General features: G+C 49.5%; 1 protein-coding gene across 2 annotated transcripts; it reads left to right on the top strand.

Annotated features, from left to right (window-relative positions):
* The first annotated feature begins 564 nt into the window (after positions 1-564).
* RPS14 (ribosomal protein S14) lies at positions 565-6,188 on the top strand. 2 transcript variants are annotated; one of them, XM_059712919.1, is made up of 5 exons: positions 565-586; positions 3,092-3,242; positions 3,963-4,124; positions 4,751-4,827; positions 6,076-6,188. In XM_059712919.1, exons 2-5 carry the CDS (start codon positions 3,094-3,096, stop codon positions 6,141-6,143), a joined length of 456 nt encoding a protein of 151 aa, XP_059568902.1. In that variant the 5' UTR covers positions 565-586; positions 3,092-3,093; the 3' UTR covers positions 6,144-6,188. The 2 variants fall into 2 exon arrangements, with proteins under 2 accessions (XP_059568902.1, XP_006260626.1); XM_006260564.4 differs by having other exon boundaries at positions 578-662.
* Positions 6,189-16,838: the final 10,650 nt, after the last annotated feature.

Raw genomic sequence — 16,838 nt, 5'->3', positions numbered from 1 at the left:
CCGCAAGGGGCTCGTTAGGTACCTTAGAAACCCCCATCCCAGTGCACCTCGCCTGCCTCCTGCCAAGGGGCTGGTGGATATAGGATAAAAGCCTACTGCTGCTACCAGTGGAGGAGGGAACCCCATTCCCCCCGGTTCTTAGCTACCCATTTGCATTGCTAAGGGGCTCTGTAAAGCAGAGAGCCAGGCTCTGAGGGGCATGCACTGAGCAAGGGAGAGGGGCTGCCCTGGGCCCATGCCAGCCCCATCCCTGCTGCCTGCAGGCTGGGGAGAGCCCTCCACACCCCTAGGGGGCGCTGCGCAGGCGCAAAGGGCACGGCCCGCGGGACCCAACGAGCCAATCCCGAGTCGGCGTTCTGCCATCTTTGTGAGGGGCACCAGGCCGCCGCCATCTTTGGGAGGGGAGCGGCGCGCCGCCACGTTGAGGGGCCACATTCATTTCCTCCAAACGGAAAAAAAAAACACTATTGACTAACTTCAGTGCTCTCCAGCAGACACGCACCACCTCTCTGTCGCACGAATAAGGATTTTGTGACGTGTTTCACTTGACCTAACTTCCCCCCCTCCGTCACGGGATCACTTCCGGGTGAGCGGAAGTGACCTCTACCCCCGCGACCCCTTCCTCCTCCTTTCCTGCGCTGGTGGCCCGGCGAGACGCGCAGGTAGGCGCCGGGGATCGCAGTATCCGCCTTCATCCGCCCGGCCCGCGCCCCGCAGCGGCCCCCGCGCCTGCCGCCCGCCTCTGCGGGGCTTCCCCCGCCGCCATCGAGGGGTATCGCGGCGGGGCGGCGCCGGGGCGCGGAGCCCGGCACTAGGCCGCAGCCCAACCGGGGGCTCGAGTAGATGGTAGAGCTGGGAGGGAGCGTGCTGTTGGCACGGGGAAGCCTCTCTATATATTGGAATAGCTATCTGTGTGTGTGTGTGTGTGTGTGTGTGTACACACATTTTATATACATACACACATATGTGTATAAATAAAAGGAAAGGGCAGGGGGAATAATACATACAACGTGCGTGTATATATATGGATATGTATATACAAGGGAAGGGGCAGGGGCTCTGGGGGAGGGAAGAGGGACATGATGGGGCCTGGCCTTTGTGCAGGGAAAATGGGTTGACCCCTTTGTGAAAAAGATGAATTTTCATTTCAACCTGGGAGAAATGATCTCATCCTTGCACTCCCCTGTGCCCGAGGAAGGGCGCGTGTGCCTGAGAGCAAATAAAGGCATTTTTTTTGCTGCTATCTAGTTAGTCTAATAAAAGAGATCACCTCCCCAAGAGCACTGGTGACTCTGAACCCACTGGGGAGCCCCTTGAGTGCAGCGGTGGCTCCTGCAGGCAGTGTGCACATGCTCGGTTGGGTACCGCCCGCGGGTCCTGGAGACGAACCGGTTCTAGAGCATCAGGTAGAGACTAAAAGAGCCTGCAGGATGCGGAGCCGGAGTCAGCGCCAGGGAAAATGAGGGTGTGAAGGGACCTCGAAGGGAGGTGGCATCTAGTCCAGCCCCCTGCTCCAAGCAGGACCAGCCCCAACTACATCATCCCAGCCAAGGTTTTGTCCAGCCGGGTCTTAAAAACCTCCAAGGATGGAGAGTCCCCCGCCCCTCTGGGTCACCTGCTCCAGTGCTTTGCTACCCTTCTCTTGAGAAATTAAGAAAAATTTATCTAATCTAAACATCCTCTGCTGCAACTTGAGATTGCGTTAGTTTGGAGTAGCGTCTGTCCAAGTTTGAAGGAAGCTGCGTGTATTGCCAACAGGTGTTTGCCTGTGGCAGTGTGTGGCGCTAGTGATGCTCTCAGTGTCAGCAGGACATTAAAAGTGGGTTTGTGTGGGGTGGAGGAAGGGATGTTGTTTCCATAATTGGCTTTTCCAAGAGTGTTGCATAGATGTGCTTTTTTAGTCATCGTGTCCTTGCACACATCACCAGTGAGGGGTTCTGTTAAACTTTAAAACATTTAGCGTTACACCAGGTTTTTGCTTAAGGGAAGGGGTGGGCAGAGGGGGCAAGTAACACCTGAAACTTGCATCACACCAGTGGCAGAGATCCGAACATCTGGTTTCCGTTCCTTATAGGGCCCTCTAGGGCTAGGCCATGCTTCTTAAAGACGTACAGAGGGTCATCAGAGTATCTTGGTGAGGGTAGGAATAGTTTAATACTCTCTCATTTCTAGTTTCTAAAATATGTTTTCCCCTGTGTAAGCTGCCATGTAAACGTGACTGAATCATAACCAAAGGAGACCACGAGCATTTGAGATGCGCTTCAGCTTGTGGAATAAGTACAGGAAGTCCTGCCACCGTGCCATCCTTTGTCAAAAGCTGAATTGCTTTTGCATGTTCCTGTAGCTGGAGCCTTGGCAGAAGCCTTGGTTCACCCAGGGTAGCAGTAGATCCTCTCTTTTCTTTTAATTTTTGAAAGGAACAAACGGTGTGTGCTGCACTTGTTTGTTGCGTAGAGATTTCTGCTGAGAATTGACCTAAGTGAGCTAGGAGCTCCGGGTGCATGAAGAATGAGCAGCCGTGCTCTAAGGAACTTGCAGCGCGGAGAAGATGAGGGGTAACAGGAACAGAAGCGGGCAGAAGCCTGGTGCAGCTGCAGGCTTGAAGGGGGTACCCAGATCTTTTTATTCAGAGGATAGGTTATGTGACCAGCTACTTTGTTTGAATGTTGCTGCTATGGCATCTTTCATGTTTAGAGTTCAAGTTAAAGTTCAAGAGAGGTCAGAAACATTTATCATAATCACTTGCCTATCTAGAGATCAGATTGGGTTTAATATCCTACAGCCTGATGTTCTGAAGGATTCAACTTTGGGTGGTTCAGCCCTCCGATGTCGCTAGAATTCAATGTTAACAGACTTGGAATGTCACACACGTCCACCTCAATGTTATTTATTTATTAACAGTTGAGCTGCCAGCTTATATAACCTTAAAGTGCTGTTTTTTCTCCACAGCAGCATGAATGACCAACAGTCCATAAACGGTGGCTGGTCAATTCCAGGAGGGGGGAATGTGATTTTTTAACTCCCGATTCCTGACTCTACTTCTGCATCCTCATTGCTTCTCCATAACTCTTGCTTTTCTTTTCTTGCTCAGCAATGGCACCTCGCAAGGGTAAGGAGAAGAAGGAAGAGCAGGTCATCAGCTTGGGACCTCAGGTTGCCGAAGGAGAAAACGTTTTTGGTGTCTGCCACATCTTCGCTTCCTTCAATGACACTTTTGTCCATGTGACGGATCTCTCTGGCAAGTGAGTGCTGAGCATTGACTTCAGTGCTGTGGAGGGCTCTCGAGGCACTTTCAACACTGCTATAGCTTGCAAGTCTTCAAAACTGGAAATGTGCATGTAGAAATGCCTTTGATTCAGGAAATCACTATTTTAGCTTATTTCTATACACAGTTGAATAGGATAACAGTATTGAGCACTTCCATAAGGAATGTTTTTCTTAAGTCAGGTTAGGAGGAAGCAGGGTTGGTTTCCTCTGCAGCATGGGGCATAGTCTTCCTCCTGCTCCATCCTCTAAGCATGGATTTACAAGCTACTTCCTGTCACTACAGCTTGCAGGGTATTGGCAGTGCCCTGCTTTTACCTGTGATATGTTTTAGGCACTTCAGGTATTGTCTTGTTGTGTTCAGGGTGTTGCAGTGGCAGTTTTGGTGTTTTCACCATCATACAGAGCTTTACATCCGCTTAAATAAAGTGTGGGGGAGCTATGCTTGGGCGCAAAGGGAGGAAAGCTTTGTCTTTCAGAAGTGACCTTAGAAAAGAAGGTGCAGTTCTTGCAGTTAAGCAGAGATTGATGTTAGGCCTGGCTGCCTCCAGGCAGTCTTATCTTTTGGTGAATGTACCCAGCAAACAGACTCATGGTTTTGATGCTCCCACTTCTGTCACACCAGAAGGCTGGGGTCTCGCTCCAGACACTGTTGTTGCCTATGGCCACATGCAAAGAAAGAAGTACTGTCTTTCCAGGGAAACCATCTGTCGAGTGACCGGTGGCATGAAAGTGAAGGCCGACAGAGACGAGTCTTCTCCCTATGCTGCTATGCTAGCAGCCCAGGACGTTGCCCAGAGGTGCAAGGAGCTTGGCATCACTGCCCTTCACATCAAGCTGCGAGCTACCGGTGGAAACAGGTATGTCTGGCGGGCCGTGCCTTGTTGTGCACAGGTGGCGTGCAGCCAGGCAGAGCATGGAACAGGTTCCTGTGGTGATTAAGCACCAGGTTGTTCTCTTCAGGTGGTCTCAACGGAAATGAGGCTTTGCATCTTGTGCACAGTCCAATAGTCTCACTTCCATCACTGCTGCAATTGCCATTTAAAATTGGCAGCTGTTCTTGTATAATAGTGGTGCTGAGCACACCAGGGAGATTTCTCATCTCAAGTTCTCCCTGGCGTTCTCTTATTTCATGCTTTGCAGACTTAATGCATGCTCTTCGGGGGGTGGGGCCTGCCTTGTTAGGCGAGTCAGGATGTTTTTGATTGCATGTACATCATACGTTGTGTTAGAGGACCTGTGTTGATACCCACATGACTAACAGTTGCTTTCAGTTCTGACCCGAAGGAGCCCTGCTTTACATTATGTGTTTTTGTACGTTAAGGCCAAATCTCTTCTGGAAGATTGTTGGCTATGCTTCGTTACAGTGTTCTCATTTAGTGGCTAGTGGAGAATCCATTCATAGTGTAGCAAGTTCCTGATATGGGGAAGGCAGCTAAGGTATCATTTGTCCTAACATGCAGTTTTACCTGTCGGCTCTTTTCAGGACCAAGACTCCTGGACCAGGTGCACAGTCAGCCCTCCGAGCTCTGGCTCGCTCTGGTATGAAGATTGGGCGGATTGGTAAGTGATGTGTGCCCCGTGGAATTTAGATGAATACAGGAAACAAGTAGCTTTTCCTTAACAAGCTTGGTCTCCAAAATGGAACTGCAGGTACATCTACACAATGAGTTGCGTCTGAAATTTGCTTCCTCTTAGTACAACGGAACCCAAGCGTGACCTTTTGGGAGATGTTGCAATACTGCCCAAGTGCCTGTGGCTTTGCTGGAGGGTGTCACTTCTTTTAAACTGATTTGCTGATTTACTTATGGTTTAATCTGTGTAGCCTTAAAACTTGCTGTGCTTACGTGCCAGGAGGGACTCAGGCACTTGCCATTTAAATAAGGCCCATTCTGTAGATAGTGCACACAGGAGGTATGAACCAAAGGCTGGTAACTGACTGAAAGAGCTCTGTGCTAAATCCTGGGCTATGTAGCAATGTAGTGGTGACTCTGCTTTAGAGAGCCCTTAACCAATAGAAATTGGTAGCTAAGAATCCTTGTTAGGCCTGATTTTTAACAAGCTGCCTTGTAAGCCAGGGACTTCAGTGGCTGTAGATAAACCCGCTGGGAGTCATTGGAAGGACAGTCCCCAAAGCTGTTGCAGAAACAGTCACAGGCCTGTGGTTGGATGGGTACTGAACCAGGAAGGGACTGTTTGTTCCACACCCAGCTTTGTGTCGGCTCAGAGAAGCCTGAGGAGGAAGTGGCATACAGCCCTAGAGGAGCTTGCCTTGTGAGCAGTGGTTGTATTGCTGCCTTGGAAGCTGTGGTCTGCAGTCTTTTGCCTCATTGCTTTCTTTCCCCACCCACTTCAGTGGGGATTTTCCATATTTTAAGATGCTGACGCCTGTAGCTTTCGGCTACGCCATCACCAATGAACACATGAATTGTTCTGCTTCTGCAGCTCTCCTGTGCTACCCACAGAAAAAGTGGGGTGGGGTGGACTGTCCAGCTTCATACAAGGAGATGTATTTCATTGGACAGAAGAGGCAGGGGGCTGTGGAAAGTGGTGTTAGGCCTAAAAATACCCTTGCAGCATGTTGAGATTGTAAGAAGTCCTTTATTTTCTAACCCCCTTGTCACTAATATTAGTAGCTTGCCCTGTTGCAAGATCTAGCATAGGGAGCGGTAGCTGTAATTCACTGTTGAGGACTGGCTTGTCTACAGGGTGTGCAGAGAGTGATTCATATGCCCTAGGGTTGGCTGGAGAGTTCTGGGTGGAAACAGTCTGGAGTCCTGAATGGTAATATGCCTGTTTCTCTCTCCGCAGAGGATGTCACCCCTATCCCCTCTGACAGCACTCGCAGAAAGGGTGGTCGCCGTGGTCGTCGTCTGTGAACAGTGGCTGTGTTTTTTCTATCGTCATTAAAGCTGTCTTACAAACCTCTGGTTTCATCTTTGTGGCTTCTAAACACTAGTTACGCTCCCTGATTTTGCAGTTCTCTTGTGAGTGCTTTGGTTGTGGTTGGAAAGCCTGGAGACCATAATGCTTCTCCGTTTCCTGGAATCCTGATCTTTGTACACACAAATGACTTGTTCTTTGAAGCTAGGCCTTTGGTCTGGCGATGTCTCCTGTTACTTTGAGTTAAGTCGCAGTTCAAAAACACTCCAATATTACGGTTCCCCTCGTAATTTGGGTGCTTGTTTTCACGTAGAAGTCAGGTTTCTTAGAAATGCTTCACAATCCTAGCAGCGCTGTACTCCCATGCTGAACTGTTTCCCTACAAGAAATTTGGCACTATCGTATGGAAACAGGAGTCTTAATTGGGCACTCACAGTTGCCTGGCTAGGGAGGGTTAAACATGTTTGCATGTTGAGGTCTTGAACCTCATCCACAGTGAAAGGTGTCTTTGCTTGGGTTGTTCTTCTTTTCTAAAGCTTGAAAGTATTTTATTAAGGCCAGAATATGATCTGATAGCAGGGAGGGTGGGGGGCAACACTACATTCCTTGGCTCTGGGTTTTTGGTTGTAGCTGTGTTTTTCCAACTACTCGGTCTAATAAAAGATATCGCATCTACTCAAGAAACCTTGCCTGCCTATTCCTTGGCTCTGGCAGTGTTGGGCTGATTGGTTGATGGGGATACAAGTTCTGTGCTACCTTGTAGTTAACGCGTAAATGTTCTAAAACAAGGATGTAGAGCTCTGGTAACAGGCTATGCAGGGAAACCTCAGTTATTGCTGCCCCTCCCACTTGCTGTATAACGTCACCTGTTTTGATGCAGTCTTATTTTATGCTGTCCCAGATCTGCTGCAGATCCTAATGGGAGTCTCCCCAGCAGTCCTGTTGTGATAAAGGGACTGGCAGAGGGGAAGCAGAAAGCTTTGGCACTAACAAGATTACGGTTACAGCTTTTTTCTTTTGTGGAAAGGACATTCTTTCCCCCTACCCTCCTGTCTTGGAGTAGAAAGGAGTTCACATGCAAAGGAGCAACTGTGTCCTATAGCAGTGGTTCTCAGCCAGTGTGTGGTGGGATCCTCTTACAGGTGCCACACAATGTTAACATCAATAGGTGTGCAGATATCTACACGTGATTCACAAGCTGAACTCAAGAATTTCAAATCAGTTTTTGAGATTCCTTTCTGACCTGTTGTGGGCTCCTTCAGTTCTTTGCAAAAGAAGAGCTGCTGTATTTTTTTTTTCATAGTAAAAAATGAGTGAGAGTTGAAACATTGCTCTTTAAAGTGTCTTTATGCTTAGTCAACATGGCCTTGAGATAAGGGGCCCTTCATTTGAAGTCATTCAGCTGAAACCTTGGATCCTGCAACGGTCTGGTGGCAAGCTCCAAAATAGTTAAGAGCTGCACAGGTATGTGAAATGTGCTTTGGAAGCATGAAGAGGATCTGGTCTTGCATAGCCTCAGTCTGTGCCCCTCAGCCTTCGTTTTGAGAATGAACTTAAGTTTGCTTGTTCTGCTGCTACTTTTCCCCTGGGAAATGCCTGTGCCTCTGGCACATGGTGGGTTACCTGGGGTGGGGTAGGAGGGGCTGGGGCCAGCACTGGGCTGGCCCCAGCAGCCTAGCCTGGGGGCCTCCAGGGGCTGCAGCAGCAGTGATCCTGCTGCTACGAGCCTGGCCAGCAGCCAGAGCATGGCTCCAGCAAGCCAGGCTTTAGTTTGGGGCAGTGAGCACTGCCCCCTTGTGCACCACTGCATTTTGGGGGGGGTGGAGGGGGCTTTGATCCCAGGATTTCCTAGGGCCAAACACCCCCATCCCCGTGTTGCTACCTTGCAGCACAGAGCACAGCTGTGTGTGCAGTGTGTGGCACTGCAGATGTGTCTACCACACAGCTGCACTATCTACATGTGGCCTAGAGGATCTCATCTCCAGGAGGAGTTGTCCTTGTCCCTCCATTGCTCAGGTACTGAAGGGGTATAGACTAAAAGCTCAGAGCTGCCTTGTTCTCTTAAACCGAATCCCAGTTCTTGTAACCACCCAGCAGTGCTTCTGAATCAAGCCAGGTAAGACGCTACTGTAAGGCTCCTTTCAGTTCATTTTTGATCTGCAACTATTTCCCCTATGTGCAAGAAAAGGAGACCCTTAGAATTGAAGACACAGCTTGGCCTTAGTGTTTTGTTGCTAACCTCTGTTTCAAGCTAAATGTGGCTTCGTGGTTCCACCAAGTCTTTGCCATGAATTCTTGGCGATCCCCTCCTACGGAAAGGAACTGTGCTTACTGCACTGCTTCAGCAGGAGTGTCTGCAAACTGTTGCTTATTACATGGCGTGCTTGGATTTTCCCTTTCTGTGCAACAAGCCCCAGCTCAACGGATGTCCCTGAGCCAGAACCTCCCCTAGAATAGCTATGCTGACCTCTTCGGCTGTGAGAAGCCTTTCAGAATGGTTGGCTTTGCCCTGTCTCTATGGCTATGATGAATAATTAGCCACATTTGCTCACTCTCCCTTGAATTATTTTTTTGGAAAGAAGACCAAGACAAACTCATGGACTTTGTTCCATCCAATGAAGAACCCATCCAGGCGAATGTCACGAGTCACCAGGCAGAAGGGTTTCCAGAAAGACCAGAACAGCAGCTTAGCCTCCAGAGGCAGCTCTGAGGAGTGTGTGTCTGTAGTCCAGTAACATCAGTGAAGAGAAGCAGAAATCCTGGGCCCTTCACCCTGCTCCTCCTGCCAGTTTAGACTCTCTTCCCACAGGCAGCACAGACAGAGTACAGAAAACACTCTTTTCAAATGTCTTCATCTGCCCCTCATGCAATGAGGGTTCAGATTTTCACATGATCAGCCATTTTTTAATGGTCTGCAGCCATGCACTTGCGTTTGGTCATGTCTATACACTGCTTTCTGTAGCTAGATTGAGGGAAAGCTGTCACTTCCATTTGCACCCTAGGAGCCTGACTTAGCCCCTTCCGACTGGAGTGCAGCAGTGCTGCACTCGAGCTTAACAGAAGCGTGTTGGAAAATGTCAGGAACAGGACAAGGAAAGGCTTTGAAGAATATGTAAAAGGGCTTCCCCCCCCAGCTTTTCAGCCAGTTCTGCACGCTACTCCCATTTCAGCTGCAACCAGCAAGGGCACTATTGTTTGGTGCCATAAGTTATGTGACATCTAGCTGAGAAGCTCCTTGTACTTGGGGATCCTGCAGTGGTAGAAACTGCCCGTTAATTCAATAGCAAACGGTGTAACTGTTGTTTGGACATGTGTTTTAGAAGTGTGGTGAATGGGTCTCCGGTTTCCTCCTTTGAATGACTGTCAATGCAGTGTGTGGAGACAGCAGAGTGCTTCCCAAACACACCACAGGAGCTAAAGCAATGAGACTGCGTCAGCGTTTTCAGAGGGAGCTGTTGTATCGGGGATCTAAAATAGAGGCCAGGTGTCTGTCTTGGCTTATAGGCTGTGCTGCACGATGGAGAATGGCTGGCATCAAAAGGTTAAATGCAGTGGGTTCACAATCTTCCTCTGTGCTTTCCCTTTCAACCCGATTGATGGCATTCGCATGGCTTGCTCAGCTGAATGCGCTGATGGCAAGGGTAGCTGAGGAGGGAAGCGTTGAGACCTGTTGCAGCCTGGTTGCATCAAGCTAGCCACGGGTTCACTGCTGGCGCCTGCTTCTTGTTTTGTACAGGTAGCAGAGGTGATGGCCCGTACAAGAAGCCTTTAATTTTCCATGGGTCATTACTAATCTCGAGAGGCAGGTTGGGACTCTAACCAAATTCCAGTCTGCCCTGGGTCCCTTCTGCCAGAAACCTTCCCTCCTCCACAGCTCTGCAACTCTTGGCAGCATGATTGCAATCACAGCCCTTCGCTCCCTCCAGGTGTAGCACTAACGGGGAATAGCTAGTGGGCCAAGGGCGGAGGAGCAAGTGTTGTCTTTGGAAGCATGTGCCAGGGCTCCTGCTAAGGCCGGGGTGTTGCAGTATATTCCTCCAAGGGATGAAGTGAAACCCAAGTGTATCTTTCCATTCTGAATTGCAGGTAGAGCCAAGCTCTCAGAGGCAGCAGAGTCTTCTCTGTGTGGTTACTTCTAACCAGAAATCGCAGTCAAAGGTCAGGACCAAAGGAAATCAACCCTTCCCCAGAGGTCACAAGCTTCAGGTAAATATTAAGTGTCCAGATCCCAGGTCTTTCCTTGGCTTCTCTGAGTCCTTACTCAGGCAAATGTTCCTATTGCCTCCCCTTAGTGATGGCCTGAGGAGTTGGCTTATGCAGGGGGGGCTGGACCTGATGATCTGTAAGGTCCCTTCCAGCCCTTGACATCTATGAAACTATGAACAAACTGTAAATCTTTAGAAAAGAAATGGGCGCGAAGCAGAGTTTCTGGTTGTCCCCGGCCTGTGCTGACCGGGAGCTCTCCTGGGGATCTGTAGCAGGGGAGGTTGCAAACTCCTTGCCCAGCACCCAGGTCAGGTGCTCCTGCATGTGTCAGCCTGTGAACATGTGCCTTGATGCTGGCCCAAACAGCAACTCACCTTGACTGTACCTTGCTCCCTCCTGCCTGGAGCCTGTGTTATTGGACAGGAAATCCTGTCCTCGGTCTGGCCCGTTGATCAGGGCACAACTGCATGCAGCAGAAATTGTCTGGCCTCGCTGCTTGCAATGCCTGCCTTGCTGCTGTGGTTTTGAACTAGTTTTCCATCGAGCCGTAGAAACCCCGAAGAGGAGAAGTGACAAATGGGGAAGAGAAACAGTGTCCACAGCCAGTTCCCTTTTCTGCGAATCCATTCACTGGAAATCTGGGCTGCTCCTCATGGCTGATGAAGCTTCTGGTGTTGTCGATCGGACATTTTGTAGGCCACGTCTCCAGGAGGGGAATCCCTACCTTGTGCACTGTTTCCCATAGCAGCGAGCAAGACAACATCCGTTAAGAATCAACTTGTGGAGACCTGAAAGCATGTCAGACAATCTGGCTGCACAGTCCTGCCAGATCTTACTGGCTAAGCAGCCTCTGACTAGCTCAGCGTGAAGAGGCGAGGGCCAGATGCCCTGGGAAGTTCTGCTGGTGCGGCAGTAGGTAGCACCAGTGTCCCAGCACCAGGTAGGATGCTGTGCATCTCCCTGTGTGGCCCAGCCTGGACATAAAGCATCTGTAAGTGCTGCCCGAGTCTGAAGAGGATGAAAACCCTTGTTCTTTCTGAAGATGCATGTCGTGCTCTCACCCAGGACAAGGCTTTGCACTGTGCCAGGGGTCTCATCCGGAGACCTGGAAGGGGTAGGTGGAGGAAGAGTGGCATAGCGGTGTTGGCTTTCCTGATTCAGGAGCAGGCTGGGCTCTCCTCTTCCAATGGCTGTGATGGTTGCTATGGGCTGAGGGCAGTCAACTCTTGGCTGGAGCCCTTAGGGACTTCCACCTGCGTTTCACAGACAGCCGAAACGAGCTCCACCTCCCTTCTGTCTCAGATATTGTGTGGTTTCATGTTTGTTCCTGCTGAAATGACATTTAAGGGTAAGCTTGGCATCCACTAGGAAGAGATTCAAGACTCAGGCTGATTCAACTACAAAGCCCTGAGCTCCTCACTGTGCAAGTTGCTGGAGCACCGTGCTCTGGGCAGTCTATGAATGGGCTCAGTTTAATAATGATTAGAAGAATAATGTCCAGGACGAGGTCTGAACCGGGCAGATGAAGGTGCTGAAGAACCGCAAAATATTATCACCGGTGCTGCAAATCCAAAAGAAACCGTTAGTGCAACATGATGGAGATTTATAAAAGCCCCAAATAATTGTTCCAGTAGCAGCTGGTACTTAGCTCCCACGTCTCTATGTGGGATTTTGTTCTGCTGTGTGTGCTGTCAGTTCATATGTCTTCAAGCTTGAGATGTGCCTGAATGAAAGCACTGGGTCCATGCCACCCCTCTTCCCAGAGCATTGAAGAGGGTCTGATGTCAGTCCCAAACTCAGCATGTGGGTCCTTAGGATTTCTAGGGAGAGCACAGATCTCCTGCCTTTCATGTACTGAAACCTCCGAGGTAACATTACTGGAATGCATTGCTCCTAAAGCCAGTTGTACATTGAGATGCTCCGTTTATTTTTATTTGAAGGTGTCATCCCTGAATAAATATGCGACATAGACCCCGATGTTTGATGCTCCAGATACTACGATCCATCTTGTGACATGCAGGAGGGTGGATCTCGGTAGGATCAGAAATGAACAGACTTTGCATTTGAACGATATACAGATCCTGAATACCAGTGGTGCAGAGCCAGATCTGCAGGCTTGGCCTTGCAGAAGCGAGGCCCATTCACACGAGCAGCCCCATTGGCTTCTGTAAGGGTCTCTTGCTGTATCAGAATCATTCTGGCCCCCATGAATGAGGTTTGGCCCCTTATTTCTTAACCCACTCTGCCCAGACACATCATTTACATTAGGTCAGTTCTGCTCAGGGACTCTCTTTAATTCACATTGAGCATTAAGGTCAGTTTTTCCACCGTGCTCAGCACCCCACGGCTTCCCTGGCTCTTCCTGGGACCTGCTTTTGTTGCCATCACAGAGGGCTGCTGGATGGCTTGAGCTCATCCCCAGATCTGGTGACTTCAGGTAGGTGTCTAAATGGAAGCTGAGCTCTCTGCCGTATCTCATGCCAGCCTGAAGCAATGCTTAGCAATACAAATGCTTTCTTGCAGTCGTGCCAAAGTTAAATGTTTCCCCACATGCTTCAGGAGCTGAAGAGTGAGCCAAAGGCACTACGTGCTGAGGAGAGGCGGAAAGACTTCAGCCTGAAGGAAAGCTTATTAAAAATCTTGGCGCCTGGGCTCTTCTTGTTCAGAAGAACAGAGGGTTTAGTAAGGAGTCTCCTACAGCCCTGAGGAACAGCCGATAAGTCCTTGCTGTGGACTCCATCACGGCGCCCCCAAACCACCATTTCGGAAGTTACTAGGTGCAAGCCGGTAGAACCGAAGGGCCAGCTGCTCCACTGGTGTAAAGCTGCATAATCACAAGAAGCCATTTGCTGATTTAGGCCAAAGCATCCAGCCCCAAGGAGTTGCATTTCCCCCTTGAAGGCATGAGGCAGAGTGCACAAATCTGCCTCCATGCCCCGTGACTTGTCCCTAAAAAGGCTCAGAAGCTTGGGGCGCATTTACTCCACAGTGCCCGGGAGCCTGCCCACTTGTGCCTCTCTGTAATGCATGCCAGAAAAAAAGTCATGCTTTGGTGTTCATGCAGCATCAGGTCTTAGGCTCTGGAGCAGCCAGGACATAGATGCTGGGTGCATGCGGCTTTTCTAAGAGCAGTGACACGACTTGCAGGACTGGGAGGTAGAGGTTGGAAGGGTGTAGGTTGTAGTTGTGTTGGTCTGAGGACATAGGCAGACCAGGTTCTTTGGGTAAATCTGATATCTTTTATAAGACCAACTCAAATAATTGGAGAAAATCTTCTTTGTAAGCTTTCGGATACAAACACCCTTTGTCACACTGAGTAAGCACCTGCAGTTGGTGTGGGCAGACAAGGTTCCTTGGGTGAATTTGATATCTTTTATTAGACCAACCCAAATGGTTGGAGAATAGTTATTAAGCAAGCTTTCGGGTTCAAAAACCCTTCGTCAGGCTAAAGAAGCTGCAGCAGTTGGTGTGTGTGCTCTTCCTGCACGGGGTGCATAGTAAAGAAGCCAGAGGCCGGTCTGCATGCAAGGAAGTTGGGGCAGGGATTTTCACAGCAGCGTGCCCCAGCACGGTCCCATGCAGTAAAGGCTTGCGTCTTATGGAAAGAATGGGCTGGGGTGTCTATTGCTAACCAATGCAATATCTGCAGTTCTCCCCTGGGTTGCCACGTCTCTCCCTGCAGAGCTGACTCAGGAGCGTGAACATGCTGCTCTTGGAGCGGACACGTTACAGGTGGGAGGCTGGTCTCAGTCTCTCCAGAGAACTCTGTGGGCTGAGGACTGGAAATGCAAACCCTGCCCTAGAAACAAGTGATGTTGCCCAATAAGATTATTTCCTAATTTCACGCCCAGAATAGCAGCTCTGGCTGAACTCTATGTATGGTTGTGCTGGGGCCCCTGATGTCAGGGAAGAGCTGAACACAGACTCCTGAGCTGTGGCCCCCAAGCCCAGGGGAAGCTTGGGTTTTGCTGCAAGATCTGCAGCATGGTCCACCATCGTGTGATTTCAGTGGGGAGCACAGCCTATGAATGTCCTGACTTCCATGCAGTTGCAACCCAGGAGGGAACAATTCCATCATAAAATGCTCATTTGCTTATGTTGCCTACACTGATTGCACATTAAAATACCCCATTTCGTCTTCCCTGAAGATGTGATCCCCATGTTGACCTCCGTGTCGGATTCCTCCAACCACATGCAGGAGAGAATATCACTGAGCACATCTACGTGTTCATTAATGTGCCATAGTTACTGCACATTAAGTTTAGTACTTGGATAACCAATGCACAATAACTCATGCTACTGCACAGTGTCACTAGAAAAAGTATGCCAGTGCTACTAACTGCATCAGCCTAATACTACTACACAGTACTGTATTAGCACAGGTTTTGCCCGGCACGCTATTGCACAGCGTTATTAGCCTACCGTGCAGTCTGCATCTCATGTAGATGTGCACCCAGTGTGTCTTAATATGCCAAGAAGCCATCAGGAAAGAAGCCTGCTCTATAGGCACATAATTCAGAGCTTAGAAATCCTGGTATCACAGGACCCATGCCTGCAATCATTGATTTACCCAAATAATCCCTGCCCACACAATCACCCCCCTTCACTTAGGTAGGGTCATCTTGTTCGTGTCTTCCTTGCTCCCAGGAGTGAGGTTTTGTAAATGAGGTCATTAAGCTCTAAACTGAATCTCTTAGGATGCATTTTAGGGTTGGTCTAATAAAAGATACCACATTTAGTCAAAGCCACCCCGTCTCTTTTAGGATGCATCACTCTTTCAACAAGTTCTTATAAGGACTCTCCTCAGTTCTCATGAAGGATTAAGACCAGATAGTCAGCAGTGCTCAGCACCCAGAGGCTTTCGTTGCTGTTACTGGGGGCTGCTGGGCAGCTTGAGTATTTTCCCCAAAATCTGATGCTTGAAGGAGCTGATCACTAGAGTTTGGCACTGAGTTGAAGGTGAAGTAGGGGATGAAGAGTCAGTGTTGAGTAATGCCCTTGCAAGTAAAGCATTGTTGCCTATATAAAGTATTTTCTCATTTGCTCAAGAAGCTGGAGAGTTAGTCAAATAGAAAGTGCACTGAAGAAAAAAAAAAAGGTAGAGAGATCTCAGCTTGAAGGAGAAGCTGTGGAAAAAGCCAAGTGAAACATTTACTCTTTTCCCTTTAAATCCGGTAGGGTCTTGTTTAGAAAAGGACTCCCACGCTAACCTTGAAAAAGGGCTAAAAATGGGGATTTCCTCCATGTAATCATTTTGGAAGATGCAGAAAGAAAACATGGAAGAGTCAAGGGCCAGGCGCTTAAACGGTGTAAAGTGACCTAATGCCATGGGAGTCATTTACAGACATGAGTAGAGCATCCGACTCAGGGGGTTGCATTTGGTCCCGAGATGCCCGTGTAGGCCCCCCCAGAGGGCACGAAGTGTCCCCAGCCCACAAGGTTTGGGTCTTAACTTGTTCAGGTGAACTCAGGATACCTGTTGTGAGACCACGGTGTGGGCCAGTGTATTTATGATCAAACATTGCAGTTTCCATCCCGATCTGCACCAAAAAAAAGTAAATCACACTACAGTGCTGATTTGGGAGAGGGCACATTACAACATATTTTCCTTGGGAAGGGCACGTCACAGTTCGTAGGCAGGCTCTGCTCGTTTCATCCTCTTCTCGTAACTCTGTGGACTGAGGACTACAAATGCAAAGCCTGCCCTAGAAACAAGTGATGCTGCTTGAGTGCCCAATAGGATTATTTGTACTTCCACACCCAAAATAACATCTGTGCCAAGATTACGTACGGTTATGTCTGGGGCCTCGATAATCAGGATGAGCCTGATACAGAGTTCTGCAACTCCCTGCTAGGCTCGGCGGACGCTTGGATTTTGGTTCAGAGTCCCCAGTGTGGGTCTATGGCCATGTGTGAAGACAGGTAACCAGGATTTCTCCGGGGAGCAGAGACATAAGGAAAGAACGAGGTTAAATATAAGGAGAAGCTTTCCAACAGCCAGGGTGGTCAAGCTTCGGGATGGGTTAGCTAGGCAGGTTGTGGGATCTCCATTGCCACAGGGTTTTGGAGGCAGTGTAGCAGGTTCAGGGTTTATCAGATCCACACTCAATCTTTCAGTGTCCCTTTACAGGCTAACAGCCTCCATTTGTCACCCACGCTCCCCAGGGCAAGCTGCCTCCCGGCAGCAGTCAATCAACATACACGATATACACGGTTTCTAAGACACTCACAGTCTCTGCATGCCCAGTGCTCATCTTCACAATCGCAAGCTGATGCTCAGGATAACAGCACTGCAGGCATGGTCCCCGGGCTCCACCATGAGCTGACCCACCTGCTCGCTGTCTGGCTGCCTCTAGCACCTCTCCCTAGGAGCCTATCTGTCCCCCCTCTGGAAATCTCTCTCTCCCTCTGGCTCCCCTTCCTGGGAGCCTTTCATCTTCCTGCCAGCTAATCATCTCTCTCAGCTGGCCCAGGTGCCTAGGCAG

The sequence above is a fragment of the Alligator mississippiensis genome, chromosome 9, assembly GCF_030867095.1.
Source record: "Alligator mississippiensis isolate rAllMis1 chromosome 9, rAllMis1, whole genome shotgun sequence".
NCBI lineage: Eukaryota > Metazoa > Chordata > Crocodylia > Alligatoridae > Alligator > Alligator mississippiensis.
This window is presented reverse-complemented; position numbering and strand designations above follow the sequence as displayed.